Consider the following 25,559-nt stretch of genomic DNA (forward strand, 5'->3'; position numbering starts at 1 on the left):
TTGACCGACTTGTGTAGGGGGGGACAGTGTGTAGGGGGGTGGGGCTTCGTTTACGCTAATGTTGTCTGCCTCGGGAGTGAAAGCAGCTTGATAGGAGGGACGAGCGGCGTCGGCCTCGTCGCCTTGAGCGCACTCGCTGTAAGGAGGGGGCTTTAGGTCCTCTTCTGAAAAGGAGGGAGAAAACAGGTTAACCAGTTGATTAGTGATCAATAACATACATGCGGTACGTCTCATAATGATTCATCAAAAAGAGATCAGGATCTCGATTCTTTTTACGCGACTGACATGTTTCCGCTAGCGTCGTTGCATCAAACAACGTTCCCAATGTCTCCCTGAGCTACATCACCCCACGAGAAGTGCGCAGGAAGAGAGAGGATCATTTTACGAGTATGAGAGACACGGATAGAAATGATTTTTAGAAACAACAAAAACGTGTCCTAATCTCTGAAACCCCGAAAAGGTGAGGAAGGACAGACAAACTGTAAGGGACCAGTGATCTCCTGACTTAGTTGTTGTGCGTGTGTGTTTTTTTTATCATTTTATTTCTGCAGTTTGAATGGAAGTGAGGGAACTTCCCTGCAATCAAGAAAAAACAAAAGCAGATCATGAGCTGTGGTATCCCATATCCTCCTTGTCGATCTCAGACAAACATTTAAAAAAAAAAATGAAACTGTCACAGCATTCTTTTGAATTTCTTCTTGTTGCATGTTGTTATCCTAGTTTACTGCCTTATGAACTATTTGCTACTTTGCTGTACTATCATTGAGAAATCTGCTGCTGTTTCACTAACCTCAGTGCAAGCTGCAACTTGCCTCGCCTCTCCCAAACCAGGTCTGTCTGACAACACTCTCCTTACGCATGAGCATTTGACATTCAAGACGATTGTGTACCGTATTTTGGGATGTCCGATACCTCAAATGGTTGCAGAATTAAAGCGTACGCTAAATTTGACTTGCGTAGAAAGATATTTGAATTTGAAAAGTGTAAATAACAATGTTCTGTTTGGCTGCAAGACCAACCTAGTACTATTATACATTCACGCATTAAAACAGTTTTAATATGTGTATTAAAGCGTGCCCCCACATCTCATATTCGCATCTCATATTCGCCCCCACATGCCCTATGTGGGGGCGAATATGAGATGATGTAATAGAATTAGTGAGGAAATGTCACCAACTCTGCAGCCACTTCCTGCTGTCAGACAGAACGAGCACATCAGATCAAATTAGATGCTGTTTGCTAAAGAGGAGACTGACTTGTGATACAAAGACTCAACTGACTGGTTGCTTGGGTGCTCATTTATAATCTTGCAATGACACGTTGAGTAACATAAATAAGGGAACACAGAATAAAGGAACTCAACACATGTAAAAGCTGTACAGTGTACTTTGCCCTTCCAAAGCAAACAAAGTACTCTGTGTGAGTTCCTTTAGGATGGGAAGAAACACATTTACTGATGCAAGTACTTCTCTCTAAAAGAGCACTTTAGACTTGTATTTCCCCTGGTGGCATTTCCTGGTTGTGGCAATGACCCCAACACCCAGTGAGGTACATGAATCTCCCGTCTGGCAAATCAATGCACCGATTCTGACGGGAGTCGAAAGGGAAACTAGTGGGCAGTTTTTTGCCTAGTGTGGTTCCAACTTGTGCAGGTAACTGGATTAATACACTGTCCTCTGATCAGTGATTGCGCTTGGTGAGGAGTAAAGTGAACATCAATATTTCGCTACAAAATTCCATTGATTAAGTGTTTGAAGGGAGATGCTGCTCCCTTTCTCACAACACAACGACCAAACCCGGGCGGTAGAAAAGGAGTCATTAGTGGATTTTCATGTTGTAACCCAGGCTCAGTTATTTTTTCCTTTTCACTGCAACACATCGAGCAAATCCATCCCCACTGAAACGTTCTCACAGTGACCTCGGCTCACTATCACAGAAAGTGAAACGATGTAGAAACAATGATTGTAGGGAATAGTTAGTCCGGAAACAAGGTGGACTTTCCCCAAATATTGTCACCGACAGGAAACTACGACTCAGGATGTAGAAGGGGTGAAATATGAATGAATCATTGTTCCTGCCTCAACTCAAGCAGCAGACACATGGCACTGAGTTATAGAGGGAGTGCAGTGTGTGCTACCTCCAGAGACTGCCTCATATGGTGGTGGCATGTCCAAGTGGGAGAAGGAAGCAGCTGGTGGCAGGGTGGTGGAGGGCTCTTCTACGGACAGGTCATCCTGCACACCGTACCAACTAGGCCAGACAGACGTTTGCTACAGAGGGAAGGAAAAACAGAGTTAATGACACACACACACACACACACAAATAGAGAAGCATGTACACCAGTAAACATAAAAGCTGAAGCAAACAATACAAATGTCAACACTATCAGGATACTAACTAGGCTGGTTTTACTGTACTGTCTAGAGAGGTAGTTGTTGCTGCTCACGTATATATTCTTCCTTTAAACTCTTTGCTCCAGGCTTCGACTGAAAAGCATGTTTATACACAGGGAAACGCACTAAAACGCACAGCCAGACAATATTCCTGAAGAAGAACACTTGACCTGGTAGGTGTGCTGGGCTGCCGACACTCGCTCTGTTAATATCATTTTCAAAAGATATATTTTTGATTTCAGTCCCTTTAAATAAAGAAAGACTAAAATTAACACCAACAAACAAATCTAACATTTAAACAAGGATGATTTTTGTACTTTGCATCCATTGTTTTAACGGGTGAGTTGGAGGAGTTCGTAAGTATCTTGAAAGGTTTGAACATAACAAACATTATCTCCTCCATCAGCTGTGAGGAAGCGCTCCACTTTTTTTATTTCTTTATTATTACAGATTGATGCCTTTGAATGAGATTTTAATTAGTTCAAAATTGCCACCCTGTTGCTGTGGGAGTGATGGTGTGATGAAGAAAAATGCAGCACAAACACACCCTGACATGTTCAAGATAATTATAGTCGTCACTATTATTTCTGTCGGCCTACAGAACTAAAATTAAGTTCAATAAACTATGAACCATTAATCTTCCAACTCTCTCGTGGGCTTATATGTATCAAACGTTTCCCCTCATGGCTCTTCTGGGTTCACTTTGTCTTTTTAGGTGGCTGTGAATAAGACTGTCTAAGAAGCTTAGTGACTTGATACTACATCAAGACCCCCCTCCACTACTATGTTTGATTAATATAAGCCCGGGACCTCCACGACTCATATTGGCGTCTCTCCAGAAAACCTTCAGGGTGCCAGGTTATGGATGACCATGGGGCCTCCCTGCTGCACATTCCATTAAAATCCAAACAGGAGAAATTATACACCATGGACAGTAGAGAGAACAACAGGGAGAGGAAGAAAGGATGCAGGAGAGGATATAAGAGCAAGCAGAAGAGTTGTGGAACGAGGTTACCGAGATTAGGAACAAGAGTAGTCGAAAGAGGAGTCGGGGGTAGAAGAAGCAAACAGGAGAAAACGCGTGGGCGAGGTAGGACGACTTCAGGGGTCGGTACTTGAAATGTAATTAGCCAGTTTACAGTTTAGGCCATATAGAAATGGAAGGAAAGAAAGAAATGTTTTTCCATTTTATTTACTAGGACCAGTTTTCTGTGAATCAAGCATTTCAATACACACTGTTGCTATTTGGGGGGGGCATTAAACTTCCTCTAAACAGCCGAGAAATGTTTCAGATAGAACACAAGATATTCTCAGTGATCCAGGGGAACCCAGGCATCTGAGTTTTAACTGCTTTGTTTATTTATTTTTACAAGTGGGGCATTTCCTGTTACAAAAATATTCCAAGCAACTCTAAAAATATCACAGTTAGTGCCTCTTCAATGGAACTACTTCTCAAAAGCAGGGGCAGTGTCAAGCTTCACAAGAAATTACCAACATTACCATTTAAGAAAACTTCAGTTTAACTAATAATGTAGTCAAACATATGTGCCAATAACTTTTTTCCATTCTTGCAACATCTTTTGCAATAACCACGTAGCAGTGGACGAAGAGTTGGGAAAACGCGAGAGAAACCTGTTTTATATGATTCACAAAGCATAAATTTGGGAAGGAACTGAATTGCAGAGATCGCTTCCAGGTGTTGTAGAGAGGCAGTAAAGCAGAAAGGCCCAGGAGGCGAGGGGCGATTATGATGGCTGTCTAAACTTGTGCTGTAGCCCACAGAAAAGACTTGAAGTTAAGGAAAGGCATTGCTATTCTAGACACATCACTGACAACATCAACACCAATAAAACTAAATTCAACTGGCACTTGAAGGGAACAATAAAAGATAAGCCTGCATTTTGTAGCCAAATGTCAAATTATGTATAAAGGGCTCGGACGTCAGCAAAATGTAAGAAGTTACAAACACAAAGATAGTTATTAAGGTCATCTCAGTGACAATAAGATTATTTCAACAACAGCTCAAACTTATCACATACTTTAATCAGAATCTCCAGCAAATTTAACACCAGGTGACTATCTTTTTTTAATCCAATATATCTTTGGAAGAGATATATGGATTGTGGTAGAGGCACATCGGGGTCTTTACATTGGTCTACTCCTGTCTGTGTCTTTACTGGTGATGTTCGCACAAAGAAAAAATTTCACATGCGTGGTTGAAATGTTTATAAATTAAAAAAAAGGGTCCAGCTACACTTACTCACTGAATGACTGTCAAGGCTGTGACCTGCTCAGCCAGACCTCTGTTGTCAACAAGGTCAAACAAACGTAACAGAAAAATGTAAGCATACAAGTACAAAGCTTCAAACCAGAAACCTGCACCTATTAATACACATCCACACATTTGCTCAGTATGTCACAAAGTGAAATGTGGCCTGTCCTGGGAAAGCAACGAACTGAAAACTGCATGCCCTTTCAAGAGAGCAAACAACTCCTCTGCAAAAATGTAACACAACTGTGACCTTATTTGACTTTTTCTTACTAGAGCAAAATCCAGTTGGATGAAAACAGACACAGTTCTGAGAATAGGGCCGGACTTCGCTTTGTGATGAGCAACTTCCAGTGTATCTGCCACAGGGCCAACAAATGTAACGCAGTTAAAGAGAAACCAAATGAGACTATATGATTTTCCTGATAACATCATAGTGTCGGTGTAAAAAAAAGGAAATAAGCTATTTTTCTTTTGTGCAAAAATAGGCGTGGTTCTGCTCCTGTGTTTCTGCTTCTGCTTGGATTTGAAAGTTGGGTTCTCTCAGTCCTCCCTAACCATAAGGGGAATAGTCAAGACTCCAAGGTGTATTGCATATTTTAAGACATGGAACATATGTTGTGTATGCCAACAGTAATGTTAAGTGCAATAGACCAGTGGTTCTCAAATGATTATGTGTACCCCTGAGGGTACGAGAAGGCACGCCTGGGGGTACGGAAGAAAAAAACATGTAAAAAGTAACATCCATTAAAAAATCCTTTAAACATAATTATTTCATAAATATTTAATAAAATATAATGTAAATTCATAAACAGACTTTTATATTTTCTATATTAAAGCAGACACGGATGGCACATTGCTGTGTATTACATCTTTTTTTAACCAAGAATGCTTCGCGCTGGTTAGGAGGTAAATATTTGACACAGGAGGTACATTACTGAAAAAAGGTTGAGAACCGCTGCAATAGATTGACAGTAGAACCTCATTGTTGGCTAAAAGACTTTAGTTACCTTTTAAGTTCACGTTAAACAAAGTTATTTATTAAAGCTCAGTTGAACAGCAATATTTGAAGTTACAGCAATATAAAAGTTTTTCACTGCCTACATGGAATCAATCAGGGTCATGCTCAAGTCTCTCAACCAATGTAGAGATTATTGTTAATACCCAAACTTTAGAATTAGGCTAAGCCATAGTAAAAAAGTCCCCGGTGACGCAAAACCAATTCAGCAGTTGACAGCAAGATTACATGTTCCAAATGTAGGACGTGTGTTTATGTGTGTGGGTCTGCACTTACACTCTGTCTCTCACACATCTGATGAAGGTAGGCTCTTCCTCCTACAATGACTATCTGAGCATTGCGTGGGTTGCTCAAGTACGCTGCCAGTTGCCTTTGTCTTGAGCGGTACCAGCACACATAGAAGCATATCTTAATAATGATGAATATAATGACGACTCTGAAAAGAAAGAACGAGAGGATGGGGAGGATGAGAAAGGGATAGGCAACATTACACATCCGTTTTATACTCCATCTTTAACTTGAAAAATATGTGTAATAATACTTAAGTTATATAATGGTAAGTTATACTCACATGTACCAATACAGCTCCATTTTTTGTGTTAGATGTCAGTCAGTGAGTAGAGGCTCTCATAGCTGGGGAACCACTTGCTGATCCCTGGCCAATACCACAACTTGCCCTGAAACTAATAAGAACTATTATTAAGTATTCCCTATTCTATTAGCTTTCTGTCTTTATTTACTCAATCAATTCATAGTTGCATTCAACACCAGCTCACTTTTATGAAAACCAGAAGCTCAGAGCATCACACTGTTTAAGCGAGGTTGAGTTTAAATGTCAAAGCCCTTTCTGTAACTTAAAACAGATGGTGCGTTCAACTCGACGGCTCCTCTGTTCACATCAGCTAACGTTACCCAACTTAGCTGAACGCAATCAGGATTTTTAACTTACCGTTTAGCGACGACTCGGATTTATGATTTATCTTGAAAGGTTCGCCATTACCCCTCGTCGTTTCAGAGATGTAATGCGAGCAATGCTCCAGGATTAAACTGAGGCTGGCGCTAGTTTAACCGACTTCAAGCTATCGGGTAAGATAGCAGGCCACAACAACAGGGGCGACCGTTTTACGTTATCGTACGTTAGCGTTACTGCGGACACAACAACAACGGAAATGGATCCGCTTTATCAACATATCTTCTTGGTATCACACACAATGTTATTAGCTAGTTGCTCAGTAAGATACTCTTCAATTTAAAAAAACAACTCAACTATAGTCGTCCATCGTTTTTGCGTTAAAGCTAACTGACTTACGTTAGCACACCCCTGTCCGTTGGTTTAATAGTGGGCGGTGCTCACAGGAGTGTTGCCTTCAGGGTTTCCCGTAAACTGCTTCTATAACTAATAGGTTAGTTTTCGGGTTTAAGTGCCGTTGTTGCTGTAAGAAAATGTACTTCTTTTTCTTTTCTCTGACCGTTATATTAGCAGCACTGATCTTATTCGTGCAGTCATAGCAGGAGGAAAATGATCAAGCACATATCAGGTATGTTCATAGTTATAATTATTTTTATATAAAGTATAGCCCAAAGATGAAAAGTTCAAACTCAGAAAGGACTAATAAAGCCTTCCCGAAGATTACGTCTGAAGCAGGACCGCTTCCACAAAAAGATTTAAAACAAAGGGATTCTTATCGGTCTGTAGCTGAGGCATTTCATTGACGTCCATCATACATTAAAATATTTCCGAGGGTCAGTAAAGATAGCATAACTTCGTCTGACAAAAAGGATGAAAATATGACCAAATCATGAATATATTAAACATGTCTATGCAACAGCAGTACGTTCAGTGTTCATTATCTAAAATAAGATGTTCAATTCACCCGTGATACCTTCAAATATATAGTGAAACATTATTCAAATACCCATTCAAATGATTGTAAAATGTAAATATAAAAGGTCATATGAGGTTGCTCCTATATCCCAGCTCTTTACCTCCATCTAGTGGTCATTGTAATGCAATTCAAAAGGACTACCAAATACCGTACATAATTATCTAGTAAACAAAAGAAGAAAAGCTGGCATATAGTACTATGACTGAGGTTATTTCTAAGCAAAATAAAAGAAATCTGCAACTTTTTCGAGATATCTAAAATGAGAGCTCTCAAATAGGACTTGGATTCAATAAAGCTAAAAGGTCGATCATAGCAGAAACAAACATACATTTGTGCATATATCAGACAACATTTTTATTACAATTAAAAAGCATCTTTGATTGCAGTTTATTACAAAAATCAGGTGATCTTGTCGACCTGTAGTCAAAATACGATTTGTAGCACGTGTAATATTTATTTAACAATAACACAAACCAGATGATGGTCATTTCCTGTGAAAAGCTCTTTACCAAATGCTCTATTGTTGTGGGAAAGCTGAATTCAGCAAAAATTGTTGTTGTCAATCGTAAGTTTTTTTTTAAAGCAAATTAAACTTACATTTACAGTAAATCTTCAGCTACACAAAAGCATTCTTCACATTTTCACAATGCTTGTCCAGTAAGGAGTCCATTATCTTGCTGATCGGTTATCTTCCACAATGATGTTTCGTCTTGGGTAGGTATCTACTTCCACAAATATGTAACAAAACTCATATTTTCCAGTTTCGGCATTCTGTAAAAAAAAAAGTTAAAACAGAATCTCAATTTGGAGGATAGAAGTGGAAAAAAAAACATTTAAAAAATAACAGTCTAATTATGACCGCTGTACATTTAGTCTCTGTTATAATATTGGTATAGCTAAACATGAACGGTACTGCTTTGGTATGTCCCATCTATTTCATAAACCACAAACACCAACCTCTTTGGACTCTGAGTGTACGGTTCCTTTAAGGCCTGGCTCCGAGCCCTCAATGTAAAACTTAAGTCTCATATGCTTCAGTCCATCCTTCAGGTACTCTTGATGACTTATGTGAAAAGACACACACAAACAATAAACAAACATAATACATCATCACTACTACGACCATACATACTGTATGCTAACTTATGAATTAGACAATTTCTTTACCTTTTTTGCTAATAACAAAAACAGCAAATTACTCACTTGACTTGCTGCCTCCTTCCTCGACGGGTAGTCTCCCCATAACACTTGATTGGCTCCCCAAATGCACCAATCACCTACAATTTCAATAAACATTTTTTATTTGTACTTCACTTTTCAACAGGACAATTGTGCACTGAATTGAAAGTAGAATAGGTAACATAATACAATACAATAATTGTCACCATTAATTAGATCATTGAAACCGTTATGAAAAGACCGTGTTAGGCCTCAGAAACCTGTGAGCTCTTTCTTACCTCTGGGTCTAACTTGACTTTGTTAAAGGCTTTCCCATAGACTTTATTTGGACTTGAGGAGGAAAACAGCTCTTGGAACACCACATACAACAGCCCACCTGAAACGTGCAGAGAATAACACACGTTAGTACCCATTTTCATTATTAGACATGAAAATAAGACGATTATTCTGAAATCTTGAGGTTGTAGTCACCTGTCACGCCAAGCCCAATGAGTACAACCATGAAGTAGGTAAAGTCTCTGCCAGCTTCTTTCACTGGAGGATATTGAGGGTAGGAGTTATTAGACAATCAGCCAACAGTTTGGTAAAGTTTGGTTTTCTACTTTGAAAAGTAGAAACATTTCATTGTTAGAGTTTCACAGATGCCAACAGGTTCTTGCTTTAATCCACAAATAGATTGTCTCCTAGACCAGAGAAGGCCATTTTTACACATTGCATCGGTCACTTGTGAGGGCCACGATTCAGATGGTATTTATGGACTAAATCAATATGAGTCTTGTCCATTGGTTCGCAAAAATCTTTCAGTGATGTACCCCCTGTGGAATTTCTTTGAGCCAAGAACCCCCTGACCAGCGCAAAGCATTTTTGGTTGAACAAAACAATGTAATACACAACACTGTGCCATCAGTGTCTGATTTAATATATTATATATACACAATACAGTTAAAGAACTTACTTATATTTTTGAATATTATTTAAACACATTTTTAAAGTATTCATTATTTATCTATACTAATTTTAAATATACATTTAAAATCTCAAGTACCCCCTGAGGCTACCTTTGAGTAGCCCCAGCTGTACAAGCACCCCCATTTGAGAACCACTGGTCTAGTCTATCAATACAAATCAAAACACAATCTATCAGTCCATCAAACTGAAATACCTTTTTGTGCAGCGGAAGGCTTCGGGCTCCCACTCTGGTACCTGGAGACAGACCTGTCTCTCTCTTCGGGGCTGCTTTGAACGCCCCTCCGCGACTGCGCTTGAATGAAGCCGCTCAGCACTGGCAGCGGGACGAACGAAGGAGCCTCGACTCTTCTGTGGAAGGTCAGACTCGAGACTGACCTCTGCGTGCGGATGAGCAAGCTGACTTGCGTGAGTCTACATTTCGTCGCGGTCTGTTGTAGATTCTGGTGCAGCAGGGCTTTCAATATCTGCGTGTAAGCCATGATTGTGTCCTCTGTGAGACAGCGAAGCTAGCACGCTGAGCTCGAGCGCTTTAGCAGGGTTGACAGCTCGCAAAAGCTGTAAAAACTGACATGCACCTCCTGCAGGCTAAAAGAAGATGAAGTGACTCATTATGCGTCATAAATACATAACTTACAACAACAACTAACCTACTCGGACGACTCGGACACAACGGTAATGTGCTGGTCTGTGTCAAAAGTCAGTCGTGCTATTTCGCACGCCTTATGCGCATGATTTTGTCGTCACGCGCCTTCGGATTCATGGGAGATTGAGTTTTGAAATGTCGCTCGCCCAAATACACACGTTCCCAGACACGGTAAGTATACATTCAAGGTATTACAAATATATGTTAGGAGCATACAAATAATGGAAGGTATAAAAACTGTCTTCTTTAAAAGAAACATTGTTTAGAAAACCAACACAATAAATAAATCACATTTTGTTCGATTTGATAAAAACCGTCTTATTAAATCATAACATAATATTGATGTATGATAACATTTTAACTTGATATGAAAGTCTGTCAACACGCCTATATTTCAAAATAAAAGCATTTTTCAGCATAAAATTGTTTGTATGATATCTTACACACTTATTTTCATCAGTTCTCATATGAATACAGCAACAAGAGTAATCTGTGCGTCTGCAGTGCAAAACCTGTCAACGGCAACACAACTACTTGTTTAGGTGAAGATTGTGGTTTGGGTTGAAATAAAAAAACTTTATTAAGTTTTAACAACAAAACTACAAAGGTTTAGGAAAATATCGTGATTTGGGTTAAAATAAGTATGTAATACTAAACCCTTTTTGTTGTGGTTTAAAAGCAGTCACATTTCAGTATAAAGTATACCTTATCTCGTCTAATTTAAGCACAGGCATCAGGAAAACTAAAACATACAAAATCCCCAAAATAATGCAGAGTTCATGACGTATCCTTAATGCCCTTCAACAAAATATTATAGAAAAAGCATATGTTACTGACAAAATAAATCATCACAATAAATATCAGTAAACATTAGTTTATTGAAAACATTCTGTCCAGCATTTTCTGTTATCAAATAAATATGCAAATGGATTAAAAAAACATTACAATGAAATTTAGTTTGACAAAGATAAAGTAAGTAATTAATGTTCAGACATCTGTGAAATTTGAATGAGTCAGTAGAGTCATGTGTTAGCCTCTGCACCAATTAATGAAGTTTAACAACACTTTATTTCAAACATTCATTTTTTTTGTCTTTCTTTACTTGATTGGATATAAAAAACAACCTGATACTCTATTGTAAAGAAATTACATTAAGATATGAAATATAATGTGAAATCAGCGGCTGAAAAATGCAATTTCATATTGTGATGGTAACATTAAAAGTATGTAAAATAATGTAAAACCTGATTGTTTTTTTTTCTCCAAGAACAACTTTACATTAAAGGTACTCTACTTTTCAAAAAACAAAGTTTCAGTCCCGTATCTGATATCGTCTGTGTTCCACCCTTCGTCAATCAGCCACTTGTGGAGCACCAACGGGGAAAATGCACTTCTGCGGTCCCAAAGTAAAGACGGAAAACTTGCGTACACCACAAACCTTTTTTTTTCTCATCACAAATCTCTACATTGGTAAAGTCGCTCAGGGCAACAGTTCACTCAAGATGCAAGGGAGTTAAACCTTAGCTTCGAATGCTGTCAAACTTGGCAAGATGCAGAGGAATGATGCTGCATCTGTCTGATGTATCTGCAGAGAAATGAAAACACTATTACTATAAGTCTGTTCTGGGCCCTACACTTTTCTCATCTGCTGCTTTGGCTGCTTCTGATCAAATTGGTTCAGACTTACTTAATTATTGAGCTGTTTGCCTCCATCTATATACTGAGAGATGACTTTGTGACTTTGTGTGTGTGTGTGTGTGTGTTCAGGAGAGAGTAAAGAAGAGAGGAAGAGATGAGTATCTGTGTGAGCTGTTTTAACTATGTTTTAAATATCTATGACATAAGTGTTGGCAAAAATAATAAAACAGAGAGACAACAAACACACAGACATGAGAGCAATGCGTGTATAGAAAAGAAACATTTTATTTAGTATGTGCAGACATACAAATATGTGTGTGTGTATATGAAGGAAAAGGAGAGCATGGATGTAAATTATACATACATGACATTGAATACAAAAAATAATGTACACATAGATGGCAAATACCATAAAAACAGAGACAGTAGGAAGAAAATTGGAACTCAGACAATGATAACGTGTGAGAAAAGCAATGTCATATGCATGTGAGTGTGACATGTTTTTAATTGTGCTCACAGCTGATCGACTATTCTCTCTGTCAATACAATAAAGGTTGCTTTTCCTCTAAAGCAGTCATTATTAGAGTGTGAGGCTGATCCGTCCCTTCTGTAGTATGCACAAGGGTCAATCTCATGAGGACAAACACAAAAAGTCGCTTAACTCGTCTGTCAGACCTGTGACTATTTAAACCGTGTAGGACTCATTTTGTTGTCCTGCTTGGTGAAACAAATCCGTTTCTTATTTTTGCGTCTTCTAAAGCAGATCAGCCACAACAAATAAACAAACTTTTATTAATTTATGAAGGTGAGACATGACATGTGTTGACAGTTTAAGGACACACTAAAGGGACAGAGGAACTGTTGACCAAAAGCCAATAATAAAAAGGAGAAGCTTTATTGTCATTTATTTTTACAAAGCATCAGTAAAACCAGCCCTGAAAGATAATTTGATTAACTGTAAAAATCATCCTTTCAATTAGTCCTAGTATAAAAGTCTGTTTTAATACAAAGATATTAAGCTCTTACAGTAGAAGAGAGTTAGAAGACAAACAGACTTAAAGTAAATATGTTTGCTAAAATAAAATGTATTTGTCAAAATAAAAATGTCTGTCAAAAAGTTTTTCAAAGGAAATTTTAAAGTGTGAAAAATTAAAATGGTGAAATTCAATTGCGCAGTTATCTTCACCCAATGATTTTGATTAGCAACAGCATGCAGTGCAATTAATTAATTTCGAAGATGCTTTTTTTTTGCTACTCTTTATGTCCTACGACTTGTTTATTAGTAGATGGGGGCTTTTCATATTTGAATGTTAGTAAGTTAATTAATGTTTGATGATACAAAAGACGCATGCACGAGCCACACATCTCGGCCTTGAGCTGTTATCCAAATTATACTGCTTCTGGTTATTCCAACAGCTTTAAATGTATTAAGGTTAGTAATTAATTGAAATGTTCACTAATAAAATAAATCTACAGAGTTTGAAAAACTGTAAGCATCTATAGTTTGCTATAAAAATCATAGTATGTGTGCTATTCATTTAAAAAATACATGCTTAGAAATAAACATGAGATGTTTGATCACATTCATTTAGTTATCAGTGAGGAATCGATGACAATGACAGATATGTTTCTGACTCACATCCCAAATTCAAAGTTTAATAATGGATATTCTGTAATTACGATCATTCTAAAGATCCATCTCTTTCCAGTGTGACATAAAGTCTGAGTGGAGTGCAGTATACGCACAGAGCTGATGCGCTTCACAGCATTTCATCTAGTCCTTTCTGTTCATCTTTGCACATGAATACATATTCAATATCCTTTTGTCAAAGTGTCCCTTCATCATCAGCATCATCAGCATCAGCATCATCATCAGCATCATCATGCTGGTGTAAATCTCCGCTCCGCTTTTTCATATGTGAGTGACGCCCGTTCGTACTGATCCAGGATTGCACTATTCTCAAGAAGTCTAAATAATGGAGACAATGCAACATAATGTAGAACATAAGCAGACACACACACACATACACACACACACACAACACGACAGCACATTTTCCACATAAAAAGACAAAACAATAGGTAACACTTTATGTGACTGCTCCATTTTATGCAAGCATAAAGCTGCGAGCACGGCCTTCTATAACTCTGCATTGAAATGTAACATTTTAATGAACAAGTTCCTCTCATCGGTTATTTAAATCTCAAATGTATTCATCAGAAATGTTCGTATTTCCGTATTGTATTGTGCTTTTTGCAACCTCATGACAGCCCAGTCGTGGAGCATACACATGAACTGTTACACACAGGCATAAATACTATGCTTCACAATTAGCCAAACATAAAATAAAATACTGTAAGTGACACAAATCATGCATAACTACAGAGGAATTCAGTACAAATGTGTGATCAGTGAAGATTTGTAAAATACAAAGAGATTATGTGCTTTCCTTAGTGTGTGCATAAATACAGTTTCATGATAACGTGGGATTGAGTCAGCTTTCCATTTTGTGCTTTTATGTGGACTTAACAAGTGACTGAGTTTTTTGCTGTGGGCCTACTGGGAGAAAAGTGCAAAGGTTAGACATATTATTTGATAACATTTTGAACTGAAGATGATTGAAAAAGTCCATGCTAATGAATGTCCACTGAGTGATACAATGTATGTCCTCGGGGGGACATACAGTTAACTTAATTAAGCATCACAAATACTTCAAACGAACTCAGTCGGAGGGCAAGATGGCTGCAAGCAAGAAAACCATCTTGGTGACAATGAACAAATAAAAAAACATAAATAAAATAAATATAAACCCGGGCAAAAACCACAGAAAAGGAAAACTAGCTTACATTAAAGTATATACTGACTTGGCAAATGGTAACTACACAAAAACATAGAGATATTTTGATTGTTGGATAGGGTTGCTTACCTTGAAATTGTCTCTTAGACCCTAGTTGTGTTGTACTCTGATTCATGTTTGCTCAAAGAGCCAATGAGGCAGAACCTGAAATGTCATGGCTCTTTCATTTAATATCAAATTCCTTTTGCATAGAGAGGTCAGAATGCATAATGTGCTACATAACAGCAAAACACGTCATTAGTGGCTCGCTAGTCACTGGCAGCCTCACATGCAGACTTGTAGAAAAAGAATAAACAGTGAAGACCACTTTGGAAAGAGCACATAGAAAGTGCATGCAGGAACGTATTTTCTCCAAAAATGTACTCTGACACCTCCACATAGTGTTTTTGTAAACATATACAGTTAATTTTCAAGCAGTCATGGTGCAAGTACACAATAAAATATGTTTTTTTTTTAGATTTTTTTCAAGAAAATCTTGCTCATGCCAATATGCCAAGCTATATATAATATAGGTAATATATTTTCAGTGTCACAGTTAGGAATATAAATGCATATTTGTATAATAATTTGCATTCATGTCAGTGAAGATAGTCGTCTTTACGAGGCACAGATTCAAGCCCTTGTGTTAGCAGTCGAAACTGGACTGATTACAGAATTAGTATCTTCTAAAATGAGGTCTGTATTTGCATAAAGAGCTGTAACAAACCTCGAAATACAGTCGAGAGAAATAGTTGTAAGCTATGAATCCTTGTTTGAGGAAAAACTAGCAGGGGGCGCTGAACATGTAAGAGGGGGGAGGGGGCACATTTGTTAACATGATTTAGCCCTTTGTGGAAAACAACTTTTTAATGATAGAAAGGGGAGAAAGAACAAGGATCAATGCAAAACAAGATGTTTATCATAATATAAAATAATAATAATGAGAGGAAGAGGAAGAACCAAGCTAAAATAAGAGGAAAACATAAATGCATGTAGGCCTAATCCCACACACATTTCAAACATCCCCATGGTTAACTCTACAGTTGCTGTTCTTTCCTCATCAGAAATCTATGGATACTGACCGCTGTACTGCCTTTTCGTGGCGTGAAAGCCGGTGGCTGGTGGTGGGCACTTCTTCCAGGTCGTCGTCCAGGTCGCATCCATTGTCCGCTGCCTCTTGCGAGTAGCTATGCTTCATGACCAAGATGCTCCTGCGGTTCCCAGAGGACGGCAGCAAGGGCCGCACTGCCATGGGCGGCTGCGGGAGGTCCGAGAGCAGAGTGGCGGCCGCTGCGTCTCGGCCACTCAGGTTCCCGCGACTGCCGCGGCCACTGAGTGACAGCTGGGATATGTGGGCGGAGCCGGGGTTGGAGAAGGAGCCACAGTGGTGATCGTGGACGCAGCGAGAGGAGGCACGGCGAAGGGCGTGGTAGTTCTCAAAGTCTTCGGCCAAGTCGACTAAGTCTGCTGAGGCTGCTGCAGCTGCGGTGGCGCTCCGTAAAGTACACAGCTCATAGTGGGGCGGCTCAAAGACCTCCTGGAACATCGTGGGGTCAAAGTCCTCACGCCGAAGAATGTACTTTTTACGCGGCTGCTTGATTTGGACGATGACGGAGATGATGAGGAGGATGAGGACGATGCAGCACGTGACTCCAATTATGGTCCCGTTTGTGTTGTTCAGGTTGTCCAAGATGTTGGCTTTCCTCTTCTCTGAACATTAGTAAAATAAAAAAAGACATCACAACAGAAAGGGAACTTTGATGAGAATATGAACTACATGCCCCTTTGAAATGCTGAGCGAAACGTGTGAAGATAACTGACACCAACTCTATTCCCAAGGCTGAACCCCCCACAAACAGGGATTATTCGATCAGAGCTCAGCAGCTGTAGCAAGGCGCGGCCTTTCAAGCTCTGGATGTCTCAGGGAATTGTTGTAAGAGAGATACTCTGTATAGAAAGAGTTTGTATAGAAAGAGTTTCGTACTATTTCCCAAACTGGATTAAACTGTGTCTATCTGATTCTGGAATGGTTTCACATGTTTCTCCTTAAATAAACTCACTACAAGACTATAGTTTCTAATCACGGTACCTGCTTTTGAATTTGCTTCACTGGAACACATGTCTCTCTGTTGTTGTATACACCCTACACACTGTGATGTTTTATTTTGTCTAATGTTTGTTTATTGCACTGGCTGCATCTAGGTTTTAATGTCTTTTATCGACCAGCCTTCTGTCGCTGCCTCAGGCCGTCATTCTAAATGAGAATTGATTCTTCATTGACTTATTTGATTAAATTCAGATAAGTCAATAAAAAACCTTAACATGGGAAAATAACAGAAGAAACCTTGAGCATGTCGGGGCGGGACTGACACAAGACAGATATGCATGTTTAATTATTATCATTGCTCGTTATGAAGTGGAGGCTAGTGGACGCAACATTTACACGTAGCCATTCACATTTTGTTCGTCAAAGCCATTTAATTGTAATCAAGATTTAAAATATTATTATGTCAATATGTGCCCCCATTGAGATGTGCTACTTAGCAGCTCGGGATGTTGGTCTATCAAAGTATGCTGCCCCTCAAACCCTGGTCTAGGGTAAGGGAATGGGCCAATATTAAAAGTGAAGAAAAGCTTGGCGCGCTTAATGTTTATGGGAGCACCATCTAGTGTGAAGACATTTTTTCCCTCTTTTTTATATATTACACAGTTCAGCACCTTGTATTTTTCATCTGAACGTGCATGCTTTTGTATAGAAGCCCATTTCCGCCACAATAAATAAATAAAATTCGGACCAAAAAAAAGAAAAGTTTTTTTTTTTTTGGGGCCTTTTTTTTATATAGTCAACGGAAAAAAAGGCAACAATAAAAAGAAAGTCCATTCATTTTTTTTTTTGGCCTAATTTTTTTTATTTTTTTTGTCCTCATTTTTTTGTGCCAGAAACGGTCTTCCATACTTTTGTAATGTCTTTCTATCAAAAATAAAGAGTGTAACACACCGTTTGAAAAAACTGAGCATCTAAATTCTGACACAGCTTTGCTTCTATCATGCATTCATTGGGTTATTGTAAACAGCATCATTATGCGATGTGAGGATGGAAAGCAAGCAGGAATTGTGGTGTGGCGCTTAGCAAAGGGACATAAGGATTTCCTTAGCAACAGCTCAGATAAGGAGATACCGTAGCTCACGTGAAAATAAATCTCTTAACAAATGGACCTCATCATGTACAAGATTAAGGCCATGACTACCGTACCACAAATATGGACCAAAAAAACACAAAGACTGACTAACAGTGTGTGGAGTGGTGTGGCATTTACATGCTGGGTGATCACGTAGCACAGCACACTGAGCTTCAATGACAGCAAATGGTTACATTCAGAACGTAATGGAGAAAGGAATACAACTTGACATTTTACCACTAATGAGCACAAATGTGGCCACTGCAGTACCACTGTGTGTTACTACGAGTGAGTGCGGAGAGAAGGCGGAAGACAAAGTAACCGGCTGAGAAACATGGACTCTTCATGCTGAGTTCTGCACAATTTCAAACTCAGACTATAGGGTGGAAAGGTATCTCAGTCTAAATGAGGAATTGGCCGTAGAGTATTTAATTAATTGAGGCAATTTGTCATTTGCCATGCTTAAGAGAGAGTTACAGCACCAAAGCGTCTCTGCGTGCAGCTTTTTTTTTTAGCTTCTAGGTTCCCAGGTGGGAGATTGTGAACCTGTACATTGCATATGTCTGAAGCAAAAACTAACTAGAAACCAACTTAAATGCAAGTGAAGCACAACAGTGAAACCCCATCAAAAATAAATTGTATCTATTGACGTGGAGGTTTCAAAGCCAGAGGGCTCAGGGGAGCCACAGTAACGATCTCATCTAATGTTCCTGGAACACAGTGATGGGTGATGAAAAGCCAAGGAACAGAAGACTAATTAATTGGCAGTGTTACGCAGATGTCTTCACACGTCTCAGCTAATGATTGGAAAAGCGTCATGTAGCATATGAAGATGCTGCAATAGGAAAATCTCAGTTTGAGGTGCAAATAAATTAAAGAGCTGGCGGTGGTGAGACACTGAGGATCAATGTATGGATCCGGTGGCTTTCCAATTCAGAGTGCCTGAGGGATCAGACTACAGAGGATATTAGGGAAATTGACAGTAAAAGTCAGAGAATACACCGGAACCTGCTTGCCGTAGGTTCAAAGCCGACGTATCCCTGTGGCTCTCCATGGTGCTGAAACACTCAAACTGAGCTCTCCTAGTGTATCGTTTTTTGATGCTGTACAATGTAAAGTCTCACCTTTGCATTGGTTCTCATCCCAGGGGTAGACACAGTTCTGCATGCCATTACACACCAGCGTGTTGTTTATGCACATGTTGCTGTGACAGAAGAAGGCATCTGCATCACATGGAGCTGGATAGGAAAAACAAATGAAAGCAAAAGTTACAGAATCATACTCTTCACTTCAGTGAATCCTGAGCCTGTACTTACTCACTTGTAATCTAATCAGAAGCCATATGAACAGTGGAGTGAAAAGTTCTTTCTTTTTTTTTTTTTTAGATATTCCGCTCATTAAAAACAGCAGATGTGTAGGACACTTTAGATATGCTGCAGCACAAATCAGTATTTACAGCTGAAGATGTCCTTGCATGCCAGATTTTGAGGAAATAAATTTGGATGGGCATTACTCAAATCAGACCCGTTTCCCACCCGAACCCATCTGTGCTTCATGAATTTTCATCCTCATCCTCGTCTTCAAACATTTGCAGAGACAACTTGTTGAATTCCTTGAAATGTGAGCATACTGTACGTGCGCTTGTATGTGTGTGTGAGTGACCAGAATGATAGCCATGGCATTTCACAGTCATCTGCACACTGAACACACCCCCAAACAAATTCTTACTATTCATGTACGACGTTGTCTATTTCTCAGCCCGCGTCAGCACAAATTTAGAGCGGGCCATAAACACAAGGACGTCCTCAGACACATGATCTATCATGGCACCTGCCCTCCCTGAGTGGCCCGAGACACAGCGCTACCCGTCGTAAGAGGTAGAGCCACCCATCACGATCATAAAATCAGTGTCACACGGTCATTGACAGGGAGGAAGAGTGCCGCGGTGAGCTAACAACATGCTAATAGTTTATCCCTTTTGATCTAGAGTGTCGTTTTACTGTCACCTGCGAGATAATTGCAGTGTAGTTCTCTGTCTCTCTCTCTCTCTCTCTCTCTCTCTCTCTCTCTCTCTCTCTCTCTCTCTCTGCTCAAACACAACTCTGGCACTGGGTACTAAAACTGCTTGCCAGTGGCCTGGCAGAGCTGGGGACTATTTGACAGTGTTACCACAGTAATGTATGTCTGTTTTCGTCGCAGCACTCATCCCAAGTGAATAATAACATACCAAATTAGAGTGACTTATCTCTCTATCGCTCTCTCTGAATCCCATCCTGGCTGGGCATTTGCCAGCATTTCCTCATGTAGAGTCATGCAGTCTCTCTCTCTCTCTCTCTGTGAGTTCTGATACTCCTCTTCTCATTTTCTCCCCTACCTCTGATCCACTCTTCTCATCATTTTCTTTAAAACATTTTTTAAAAGTGTGTTAATAACCAGCAGAGGGAGCCCTCTCCTTCTTCTTTCTCCTCTTGTCCCCTCCACACGCCACAGGATGAGAAAAGACAATTTGAAAAGTGAGAACCACACTAATCTCTTACTAAATTAATTTCAAAATATTCTGTAATAAAAGTGCCTATTTGCCCACCCAGAAACATCCCAAGTCACTGCTGGAAGCATATAAATGAACTCCTAAATGAGTCGCTGATAAAATAAATTGTGTCTCTGCAGAGGTGGGCTCCAAGAGCGGAGCGGTTTCTATAATGAAGCGCTAGAAGCAACACATGGTTATCATGATTGATTCTAATCAAATAACCATTACAGAGCTGGGTTTTTGTTCTATTTGAGTGTAATTAGGCTATTTCTAGGAGGTGAGGATGATATCTCTTTGTTTTGTCTGATGTTGTCAATGTTGCTTTCCTTTTGCAATAATGCTCTTTTTTTTGGCATAATCTCTCCCTTGCTCTAATTAAGGACAGTACTGTCAGTTAGTGGTTATGCGCTGCTGATTCTTGTTTTTAACTTATAATGTTGATAATAAACTGTATTTTCATCTATTCACTGGCCTCTCTTCACTGGTTACCAGTGAAATATAGTGTTGGTTTTTAAAGCGCGGCATGGACTGGGGCCTGCATACATTTCCAAAGTCCTTTCTCTTTCCATTTATTACTGAGTGAAAACAACGGTATTTGTCAGCTTATTATGTGGATTACATTTCTTTTGTTATCATTGAACTAAATCCCAGATTTTCCAAAAAGCCATCTATCCACATCCATCCATCCCCGCTTCTTATCCTACTGTTCATTTCTGTGGAATCTAATCTAATTCCCCCACTGCTCTTTTTAATCCCAAAGTAACCAAGATAACAAGTGTGTGGAGATGATATAATCCTAGGACCCAAAGATCTGCATGTTAACAGACATTAGCATACTGTGTTGTTCTTAAACTCTTTCATGCATTCAGCAAAGAAGCTTTGCAAGAAACGAGAAGTGATGTGTGTAGTGAAGCCAGAGCAAATTTCCATCTGCAACCCCAGAGACGGATATCTGTTGATGGGGCGGAACAATGCTGACAGACGAGATGTCACATGAGCACATTTATCACTTAAGACATAATTGCTTCTTGGGTAAAGATAGGCTTCACTTTCTTATACTTCACATTGGTAATCTTACACTGTAGGTCCGCATAGCAGGTGTGTGTGTATGTGTGTGTGTGTGTGTGTGTGTGTGTGTGTGTGTGTGTGTGTGTGCGTGTGTGTGTGTAAACAGAGCAAGATCAGTAGTATCTGCAGGTGTGAACACGGCACAGATAATACATGTGGATGTTTGCGTTTGGGAATGTTATTGTTGTCCCAACGGGAGCATCTTGCTGGGAGTTAGCCGCTGTGAATGGTTCTCTAAAAACTGCTTGTCCCACTGGAAACCAACAGCTGTGAACACACACATATATATAGGCTTGGAATCTACTGTAGCGAGGGAGCTCTTATTGTACAAAGTGCCCTGCAAATAGAGATTGCACCAGTTGCACCACCAGGAGCGAACGCTCTCAGCGGTTGCCGACATGGTGCACATTGTACCTCACCTCACCCTTCTGTCGTCTGCAGAAGTAATGATTTAAAAAATGTCTTTTTTTGTTCATGAAAACTTTTCTTTGAACAATGTCTGCAGTGCACTACATATGTTTGTGTACTATCCTAAAAGGGTGCCTTTTTAAATGTGCTCCTGTGCAGGTGAATGAACTGGTATACTGAACAGATGTTGGTAGTTTAATGGCAGCATGGGCTTTCCTATAAAAGCCTAATCAAGCAAATGTCAGGTGGCATCTTGAACACTTAGTCGAGCCATCAAAATATTTTCCTCGCCTTTCAGTTTTTTGGAGAGCTGTAATGTAGAATGATCATCCAATTATTATTGTGCCTCAATGTGATGACTGTCGCCTTTTAAACATGCTCTTGTTTTGCATTAGGAAATCAACGAGGGAAAAAAGTGCATACAGGTTAAAACTCTGTCAAAACCACACACCTATAATGTAAAGGTCATTCCATCCTGTCAACAAATCTTGCCCTGTGACGAAATGATGTTGGATCAAGCGGCCGCGTGGCACTATTACTATTTCCAATGTTCCATCGTACGTTCTACCATTTGAAAATGAAAAGTTGACTTTCACGAGCAGCAAGTTCAGACAGCATCACTAGACTGCATTACCTCTCCGGTACACCTGTTCATTTACTGTTGACAGGGTTGGTGCAGTGCTGCTGTGCGGTGGCGGATGCTGCTCTAAAGGCTGAGGTCTGGCTGGGGATCGCCTGAGTGACTTAAGCAGAAGCGTTGCCCTGGCAACAGCACATCCTGGCTGTGCTTGGTGGAAAGGCCGTACAAAAGGGGACACTGACTTCACAACACAAACAACTAACACTAATGCATATTCGCTTTTTCTAGAGAAGGAAGACGCTAAATGAATCGTATATTGCTGCAATATGTAAATTCAACCAATCCAGACATGTAGTAGATATGTGAGGATTGTCTTTCAGGGTCCGATGACTCGTTTAGTGTGTGGGTCTCGTTTGTGACACTTAATAAAAGCAATCGACCATGAAGTAGGATGAAAGAGCTAATTAATTTCACATTTAAATAATCACTGGCTTTTGAATATATGCCTTAATCCATGATGCAATATTTCTTCTTTTCAATAATCATAATCTTACTACGACGCACTGAGGCAACAAAAGAGCGATCTGAAAGGAAGCATTGTTTCCTTTTGCCGACATAAAAATGAAAGAACATGGCACCTCTGAAATTTCAGTGGAACCGAAAATGATATTTTTGAAACTCATTGAATTGATTTAACATATTTATTATATTTGAACCATGTAAAAAAAAAAAAGAAGCTTTTTATGGTTTTCATGAAAAAAAAATCATCTTTTCCAGTTCTTGATGTAAGAGATAGCTCTTCAAGTTCCAAAAATGAAAAGACGCCTCGTAGTGCAGTGTGTGTGTGTGTGTGTGTGTGTGTGTGTTTGTGTGTGTGTGTGTGCGGCAGTAAAAGTGCTGAATGACATTGACATACTGTATACTCACAAGCCGGAGACCCTCTTCATTCACCTCACTAGTACAAAAAATGCCCTCTGCAACCCCTGCCAAGCTACAAGCTCCATCAATGAGGAGTCACTGAATGAGAAAGAGAGAGAATGTGTGTGCTGTGTTGGCCAAAAAAAAACGGGTAGAACATTATGTTGCTCACCCAGATATCCCTTTGTCTCAGTCTCCCTCTCTATCCCTGTCTGTATCTATCTATTAAGAACAGTGCTGCAGCACTGAGCTAAAATCCACCAATACTATCATATTCGCTATAACCCACAGGCAATATTCCCTATAATGGAAATCACATTTCTTGGTTTTCTGCTTGTTGCTGTTTAAATGGTCATAAAAATAAATGGAAACCTTTGGCAGCACCTTTTCTATTAACAGCGTCCAATAGAAGTTGCCATAAACAAGGCCACTGTGCCTCCATCTTCCTTTAATGTCTGCCACTAAAGACCAGACCGGTTTTATTTTGGTGTCTATGTTGCAGTCGCGGAGCCGGAGTCTGATTAATACAGCTAATCAGTTTCCCTCAGTAGGTTGGTGTGGCTGCAGTCAACATCTTCATGATGAATAGCGTGAGTGTAGAAATCTTACGCTCTTGGTAGGTCGTGTAAAGGATGCGGAAGCGGCTTTTGCGGCTGGCTTCGTCCGCCCACATGCGGATGACGCCCATTGTAGAAACCAGCATGATGTCGTTGGCCACCGTGGAGCAATACTTGCTCTTCAGGTCTTCCACCGAACTGAGGCGAGTCGGGACGAGATAACATATGCAGTTTATTATCAAGTAACAGGGAGATTCACACTGAATCTCAATGTGAAAGTCAATTATCTGCATTATTTAACAGCAGCCATGCTCCTGTTATTTTAGGGCCCAATATCATGTGATCACAACTTTATATTCAGCTAATCTCAAGATGACAAATTAGATTATTGGGGAGCTCATATTTGTTTTAAGCGTATTGCAGTTAATGATTCAATTAATTCCTTATCTCAAGATATTGCAGATATTTTTCTTTGATCATTATTTAAATATCTTATGATCTTGAGATAAAAAAGAGTTATGGCTTTGCGAGTGAAGTTGGGAATAATTTGATATTTTAGAAAACACACTTACTTTATTAATGTTCAATGGCTACTGCCAGCAGACTGCCTGTCTTAGCTTAGCATAAACACCAAAACAGGAGGAAACAGCTGGTCTGGTTCTCTGTTTAAGGGCAACACAATTCACCTTTCAGCACCTTTAAATCTTGTTTGTTTAATCTGTGCAATAAAGTGAAGAAACAACAGAGTTTCTGGATATTGCATTGGTTGCAACTCTCCACAAGAGAGCAAACAAGCATATTTCAGAATGATATTGGACTCTTTCTTAAACGATAACTGACAAAAATGTGTCTTGAATATACAATTATAATGATAAGCTCTTTCTCCTTGTGTCAGAAAAGGATTCCAGGAAAGTAATTAATCTCATTTAAGTCTTAAGTTCTCAGTGTGCTACCCATTAAGCAATGGGAGGTTAACTTGACATGGACAGGATGAAGGAACTGTATGTCAAAGCCATTAATTGCTTGTCGTGACATATTTAAATATTAAAGTCTTCAAAAGAAAAATGGTAAATTGTTATCTCGAGATAAGGAGATGATTAAGTCATGATCACAAGATAAAGGGCCTAAAATGAATGAGTAACTTTGAGCCTCTGTGTAATGCTTCAAAATGAGAGGTTCAAAATGTCACACCTGCCACCATCGTACACTGCCACAAAGTTGCGCTTGCATTCGTTGGAATTGGCCATCTCATAGTCGAGAAAACGCAAGTAGATCTGTCCAATGCATGGAGGCGGGGAGGAGGGAAAACACAAAGAGAAAAGGCAGAGATCAAATGAGGACATTTCAAGAAGTGGAAAGAAAAAAAAGGTGAACAGAAAATAGTTCAGCTCATTCCTATTATGACCTGTGCATCTTACTCATTACCCCAGAGTCTGATTTAGAGGCTCTGTAATGAAATAAGACGGACAGACTGCAGCTTGTACAAA

The 25,559-nt window shown here is 39.5% G+C and overlaps 3 protein-coding genes across 9 annotated transcripts in view; all 3 read right to left on the reverse strand.

The window, feature by feature from the left end:
- Positions 1-7,041, reverse strand: part of si:dkey-118j18.2 (uncharacterized) — a 7,166-nt gene extending 125 nt beyond the window's left edge. The window contains exons 1-6 of one of the 4 annotated variants that reach the window (XM_068582283.1): positions 6,990-7,039; positions 6,630-6,826; positions 6,252-6,363; positions 5,957-6,116; positions 2,138-2,270; positions 1-164 (exon numbers count right to left, since the gene is read on the reverse strand). The exon at positions 1-164 is cut by the window's left edge and continues 125 nt beyond it. In XM_068582283.1, coding sequence (XP_068438384.1) covers positions 1-164; positions 2,138-2,270; positions 5,957-6,116; positions 6,252-6,271 — 477 coding nt within the window. In that variant the 5' untranslated portion in view covers positions 6,272-6,363; positions 6,630-6,826; positions 6,990-7,039. The other 3 variants (XM_068582284.1, XM_068582285.1, XM_068582282.1) reach the window with 3 other exon arrangements.
- Positions 7,042-7,946: 905 nt separating this feature from the next.
- On the reverse strand, positions 7,947-10,421 carry timm21 (translocase of inner mitochondrial membrane 21). The gene is made up of 6 exons (XM_068581880.1): positions 9,908-10,421; positions 9,217-9,279; positions 9,024-9,121; positions 8,770-8,843; positions 8,524-8,629; positions 7,947-8,337 (listed from the first exon to the last, which is right to left on the reverse strand). The coding sequence occupies exons 1-6, from the start codon at positions 10,191-10,193 to the stop codon at positions 8,236-8,238; spliced, it is 729 nt and encodes a 242-aa protein (XP_068437981.1). The 5' UTR covers positions 10,194-10,421; the 3' UTR covers positions 7,947-8,235.
- An 837-nt stretch (positions 10,422-11,258) lies between these two features.
- neto1l (neuropilin (NRP) and tolloid (TLL)-like 1, like) overlaps positions 11,259-25,559 on the reverse strand; it is a 59,476-nt gene continuing 45,175 nt past the window's right edge. The window contains exons 7-12 of one of the 4 annotated variants that reach the window (XM_068581876.1): positions 25,264-25,346; positions 24,125-24,270; positions 19,136-19,249; positions 15,915-16,542; positions 14,923-14,997; positions 11,259-11,942 (exon numbers count right to left, since the gene is read on the reverse strand). In XM_068581876.1, coding sequence (XP_068437977.1) covers positions 14,937-14,997; positions 15,915-16,542; positions 19,136-19,249; positions 24,125-24,270; positions 25,264-25,346 — 1,032 coding nt within the window. In that variant the 3' untranslated portion in view covers positions 11,259-11,942; positions 14,923-14,936. Of the gene's footprint in view, positions 11,943-13,100; positions 13,965-14,922; positions 14,998-15,914; positions 16,543-19,135; positions 19,250-24,124; positions 24,271-25,263; positions 25,347-25,559 lie in introns of those variants that run through there. The other 3 variants (XM_068581877.1, XM_068581879.1, XR_011077787.1) reach the window with 3 other exon arrangements.

This window comes from Clinocottus analis, unplaced genomic scaffold (genome assembly GCF_023055335.1).
Source record: "Clinocottus analis isolate CAN_PGR_092001 unplaced genomic scaffold, fCliAna1.0.p SCAF_18, whole genome shotgun sequence".
Classification (NCBI taxonomy): domain Eukaryota; kingdom Metazoa; phylum Chordata; class Actinopteri; order Perciformes; family Cottidae; genus Clinocottus; species Clinocottus analis.

Bases quoted from the DNA above. Each gene is read 5' to 3' on its own strand.
- timm21 (XM_068581880.1), bottom strand. From the start codon at position 10,193: ATGGCTTACACGCAGATATTGAAAGCCCTGCTGCACCAGAATCTACAA. The intron at 9,280-9,907 runs GTATTTCAGTTT...AATATCCTCCAG, and splicing joins GCCTTCCGCTGCACAAAAAG to TGAAAGAAGCTGGCAGAGAC. The intron at 9,122-9,216 runs GTGACTACAACC...TGCACGTTTCAG, and splicing joins CATTGGGCTTGGCGTGACAG to GTGGGCTGTTGTATGTGGTG.